The following is a 5,253-nucleotide window of genomic DNA, read 5'->3' as shown; positions in this document are numbered from 1 at the left end:
CCCCACGTGTGGCCCCCGTCGTCACCCCCACGTCCCCCGTCCTTGTCCCCCGTGTCCTCCCCGTGTCCCCAGCCTCGTGTCCCTTTCCGGGTCCTGCCCCAGCTCCCCGGCTGTCAGCCCGCACTGCTGGCACTGGCAGACCCCTCATTAACATACGCTTTGCATATATTTGCATACACAGTGCCTATTTCCCTCTCCACGTGACGCGCGGGGATCTCCGCGGTGGGCGGGAACACCCGGGCGCCTTCGTGGGGTTTGATTGGCTCCACCCGCTGTCACTCATCAGTGGGCGGGCCCGTGCGCCCGAGCCCCGCCCCCGAACCAGCTGTCTGTCAACGAGGGGGCGTGGCTTTGGTGGGCGTGTCCAGGGGCGGGGCCAGAGCGGGGTGGGCGGTGCCGGTCCCGGGGGGCGGTGCCGGTCTCGGGGGCGGGGGCGGTCCCGAGGGCGGTCCCGGTCCGGACTCGGGGGCGGTGCCGGTCCGGGGGGCGGTCCCGGTCCCGGTCTCGGGGGCGGGGCCGGTCCGGGGGGCGGTCCCGGTCCCGGTCTCGGGGGCGGTGCCGGTCCCGGGGGCGGTCCCGGTCTCGGGGGCCGCTCCCGTGGGCGGTGCCGGTCCCGGGGCGGGGTGCTCGCATGGCGCCGGGCGTGCCCCGCCGCACGCCGGGTTCCCCCGGTGCCCCCCGCGCCCCCCCGGTGCCGCCGGTGCCCCCGCCCCGCCCCGGGAGGAAGAACCGAAGGAGGTACCGGGACTCCCCCTGCCCCGGGACCCGCCGGGGACGGGACCCTGGAGCGGATGTGTGCCCGGCGGCGCCGCTGTCGGGACGGCCCCGGGGGGACGGAGGGGACTCGGGGGCCCCGACGGGCCTGGGCCGGTCTCGCCCGGTTTAGCTTGCGGATCTCGGGGGTTTAATGTTATTTTTCGCCCCGATCTCGGTGCGACCGCCGGGAACGGGAGCGGGGCTTTCTCGAGAGGAGCAGATCCCGCTGGATCCAGGGTGGTGGTGCGGGAGCAGAGCCCCGCGGATCCCGGGGGAAGAGGAGAGCAGATCCCGGTGGATTCCCAGGGAAAGAGGCTCAGGTGCCCGTGAGCAGGGACAGGAGCGGAGCCCGTGGGTCCCCGGGGCGGAGGAGCCGGGGGATTCCCGGCTGGATCACCGGCTGCTCTGCGGCTTGTCCCACCGCAGTGCCTGTTCTCGCCCTGTCCCTGCTCCTCCCGGGATCCCGGTGATCCCACGGACAGCTGCAGCCTGTGTGGGTCCGGCAGGGCCTGATCCCAGATGGGAGAGGCAGCGAGGCCACCAGTTATGGGGTGCTAAAGGATATTTCCCCCAGGATCCACCCTGGTGTCTGCTCAGGCCTCACTGGGGGTTTCTGCAGAGTGGGATCCTGGGGGTGTGAGCAGCAGCACCGAGCATCTCGGCTGGGGTTCTGGGAAACGGGGACAAGATGGGGGAAAACCTCAGGGTTTGGGTCATCCTGCAGTGGCTCCTTCCACCCCAAACTGGTGCTCCTGCCGTCACATTCCCGGCACACTGCTGCTCCGCTAGGTTGGGGTTTCCTCCCAGCCTGGCACAATTCACCCATTGCTCTTTGTATTTTTCTGGAAAGAGGAACCGGAATAAATCTCCGGATCACCTCGTGGCAGTGGCCATGAGAGGGAGCCTGGGAACTGCCCACGCGGAGCTGCTCCAGGTGCTGTTGGATGGGATTCCCTGGAGCTGGGCTGCTGCTTCCCCGGCCAGCCGCTGCTCTGGGTGCCATCCCCGTGGACTGGCTTTTGGGGCTACTTCAGGCGGGTTTGGGCCATACGGGAAGAGCCTGTGGGAACACAGCTCCAGCGCTCTCTCCTCACTAATCTGGTGGCTGTGGAGCTGGGACGTGCTGCCAAGGAGCTGCCTGGGATGCCGGCTCTGTTCCGGGATGGAGGTCCATCCCCTCAGCAGGTCAGCTCTCCGGCTCTGACCCTCCCTGTTCTCCACGGCAGCTCCGAGTGGACGATCCAGCGGAAGCTGCGGGAATTCTTTGCCATCCCGCGGTGCCTGGTCAGCGTGTTCAGCCTGTTCCTGGTGGAGCTGATCCGCTTCCTTGGCGAGGCCGTGGTCCAGGTGAGCCGCCCTGCAGAGCCACGGCCGGAGCAGCTGCTAAGGATGGCAAAGTCCCTCAGTACTGGGAGGAGGAACCTCTGTTTCCCACTGTTGCACGTTTCCTCTCCCGTAGTGGAATTTTTGTGTCTCAGCCCATATTTGGTGACTCCTGCTGGCAAGTATCCCTCAAACACAGGATTTCACCCCAAATCCAGGCGCTGGTGGTCGGTGTCCTGACAGCCATTGGCGACCACGTCCTGAAGCCCTTCCTGGCGGCGGCGTTCCACAGCCTGCTGCAGCCGCTCCTGCTCTTCCTGCTGAAGGTGCTGGGTGGTGTCCGGGACCTGACGGATCCTGTGCTGGACGTGGTGGCCCGGGTGTGCTCCCAGCTGGCCGTGCTGCTCCGCGCCATCCGGCTGGTGGAGATCCGCCTGCGCCCGGACCTGCGGGCTGGCCCTGGCGACGGCGGCGGATGAGGACAGCCGTGGGTGGCCAGATAAGATAAGGAAGAAGAATTCCTGGGAATTGCAGAAGAGCGGGACCAGCTGCGGCCCAGGAGACACCGTTGTCTCCACGTGTGTCCAGGCAGGGGGCAGCTCATGGTGTGCTGGGAGGGCAGTTTGGATCTCCTAGTTCTGCAAATATCTCCTTAACTTAATTAAATTCCAATTTTATCCATTGGAGCATTGCTCCAGTGAGGTGTTTTTCCTCTTCCTGGCGGGTAAACTGGGCTTCTCACTGACCAGGACTTCCCTGTGCAGTCTCTTGCCACCAGATGGGCTCCACGGCTGGGGTGGTGCCCAGGGCCTGAGCCTCAAGCAGTGCTGGGAGGGGATGGCTTCTGCCAGCTTCCAGCTCTCTGGGATGGTCTCCAGAGCCAGTGGTATGGGCCAGACTGGGATCTGGGGGCAATCGATAAATAGGGATCACAGTATAACAGAATAACCACCTCTGTGTTCCTCAGAACAGGTTCTGGCGCACAGCTTGGGTTGTGTATTCCTGCCGGGATGAGGCGGCCAAGGAGCGAACGGCGGCAGCAGAGCTCTGGGTGCGTTTCACAAACGCTTGGAAGGGTCAGGGCCGGGACTGAGCTGTGTTTTGGGGCTCCCCCCGCCCCCAGCCTCAGCTCCCTCTGCCCTTTCGCCGTTCCAACAATGCTGCCTCCTGGGAGCGTCTCCCCCGGCTGGCGCAATCCCCGTGTTCCCGATGATTCCATGCCCAAAGCCCTTTGCTTTTTATGGGCAGGAGCAGCATGTTTGGAGCTTCCCAGGCTGTAAGATCATCCGCAGGCCCGCGCCGGGGCCGGAGCGCTCCTGCTGGGGGCCAGGCTGGCCGGGCTATTTGGGGGGTGCTGAGTTCACGGAGCCGTGACGGGATGTTCCCTTCCCTGGGCGCTGCGAGGGGCCGGGAGCTGGGAGCCAGCCCCGAGGGGCTCTCCGGGCTCGGGTGACCAAGGGCAGCAGGAAGGGGCGCTGAGAGCTGCCGGGCACGGGAGGCGGCCGGGCTCTCTGGGACAGGCAGGGCCGCACGTGGGCACAAACAGGATCCGGGCAGGGACCGAATCCAGGACGTCCTGCAGCAAAGGCACCGTGCCAGGACAGCCACACGCAGGGTCTGGAGCTCCTCAGGACACCGGGGACACACGATTGTCCCTGGGAACTTCCACCCTTGCTGGGCTGCAGGCCTGGCCTGACCACTGCTCCTGTGACCTTTCCCTGACGGAACAAACCGAGGAGGGAAGGGCAGAATTGATGGGGAGGTTCTCATTGCATTGATTTAGTTGGCAAATCACTTTAATGTTTGAAGTGGTTTTAATCAAATTTGGCTGCTCCGGACCCAGGAATTCCCCGGTACAGTTTCTCCTTTTTGGCTCAAGCTCTCCCAATCAAAGGCCTAGTAGATGGAGAGAGCTGGGAAAATTCAGCGCCCGGGATGAGGAGAGGCTGATGGTGTCATCTTTGACCTCCATCCGTCATCCTGCAGTGGTAGAGGAGGGCGGAGAAAGCCCCGGAGCTGGGCGCTGCCGGTGCCCGAAGCCCCGTCCCGCCGCGGGATCCCGGCAGCTCCTGGCGCGGCGGAGCAGCCGCTGGGAATTCGGGCTGTGGGTCCAGCGAGTGGCTCAGAGAAACCCGCGGGGTTTGGGTGCAAAGCGGGGAGCGGCAGGTCTGGGCCACCGCCTCAGCGGGAACAAAAAAGCCCTTTTCTTCCTCAAAACGCAGCCGAGGCTCCCGGAGCGTGCCGGGGGACAGGCGGCGTCCCGGGGCGGGCAGGACAAGGCTGGTGAGCCGCGGGGCCCGCGCCGTGCCGGGACAAGGACATTTCTGGGCTGGCAGCTGCCCACATTGCTGCTCCCTGAGATCACGGCTCCGAGCGCCTGTCCCGGCTCCGAGCGCCTGTCCCGGCTCCGAGCCCGTCCCGGGCGCACACCGGCCCGAGCGGGGCCACCGCCCGTCCGGGCTCCGCGGTGCCCGGTGCCCCGGGCAGCCCGGCCCGGAGCGGAGCGGGGGCGCGGGCCGGGATCCAGCCGGAGCGGGGCCAGCAGCCGAGCGCCTCGGTTCTTCCCTAAATAGCCGGCGGCGGGCGGCGGGATTAGCCGGGGCATTCCTCGGCCCGCCGCCTCCCACGGCCGCCCCGCTGCCGCTGCCCCGGCGCTCCGGTCCTGCCGCACGCCGCCCGTGCAGCCCCGCGGGGCCGCCCGCAGCACCGAGCCCGGCCGGCCCCGCTCCCTCGGCAGCGGCCCTGGGGTTGTGCCCGGTGCCCGCCCCGCCGGGGCAGCCCGGGGCTTCAGAGCCACTGCCCGGCCCGAGGGGACGCGGTGCCAGCCGGGGACAGGGCAGGGGACAGGGCAGGGGACAGGGACCGGGGACAGGGACCGGGGACAGGGCCCGGGGACAGTGTCTGGGGACAGGGACCGGGGACAGTGCCTGGGGACAGGGCCTGGGCAACACCGTGTGGGCCCAGCTCTGGTCTGGCTCTATGGGATGGGGCCAGCTCTGGTCAGGGGTCTTTGGGATGGGGTCCAGCCCACCGTGGGGCTCTGCTCTGGAGTGTGGGGCTGAAGCTGTGAGGGAATGTCCTGTGCCTGCAGCGGGTCCCACAGAGGGTCACACCAGGCACAAGAGCATTGGGATGGATGATGGATGGAAGGATGGATGGTTGATGGATGGATGG

The 5,253-nt window shown here is 67.1% G+C and overlaps 1 protein-coding gene across 1 annotated transcript; it reads left to right on the top strand.

Annotated features, from left to right (window-relative positions):
* The first annotated feature begins 580 nt into the window (after positions 1-580).
* Positions 581-2,765, top strand: LOC121469167 (uncharacterized). Its single transcript, XM_072917906.1, has 3 exons — positions 581-738; positions 1,983-2,103; positions 2,298-2,765. The coding sequence occupies exons 1-3, from the start codon at positions 632-634 to the stop codon at positions 2,556-2,558; spliced, it is 489 nt and encodes a 162-aa protein (XP_072774007.1). The 5' UTR covers positions 581-631; the 3' UTR covers positions 2,559-2,765.
* The last annotated feature ends 2,488 nt before the right edge of the window (positions 2,766-5,253 follow it).

The sequence above is a fragment of the Taeniopygia guttata genome, chromosome 1A, assembly GCF_048771995.1.
Source record: "Taeniopygia guttata chromosome 1A, bTaeGut7.mat, whole genome shotgun sequence".
Taxonomy (NCBI): Eukaryota; Metazoa; Chordata; class Aves; order Passeriformes; family Estrildidae; genus Taeniopygia; species Taeniopygia guttata.
The sequence above is the reverse complement of the archived record's forward strand: the minus strand, read 5'-3'. Positions and strand labels throughout refer to the sequence as shown.

Bases quoted from the DNA above. Each gene is read 5' to 3' on its own strand.
- LOC121469167 (XM_072917906.1), top strand. From the start codon at position 632: ATGGCGCCGGGCGTGCCCCGCCGCACGCCGGGTTCCCCCGGTGCCCCC. The intron at 739-1,982 runs GTACCGGGACTC...TCTCCACGGCAG, and splicing joins GGGAGGAAGAACCGAAGGAG to CTCCGAGTGGACGATCCAGC. The intron at 2,104-2,297 runs GTGAGCCGCCCT...CCCCAAATCCAG, and splicing joins TTGGCGAGGCCGTGGTCCAG to GCGCTGGTGGTCGGTGTCCT.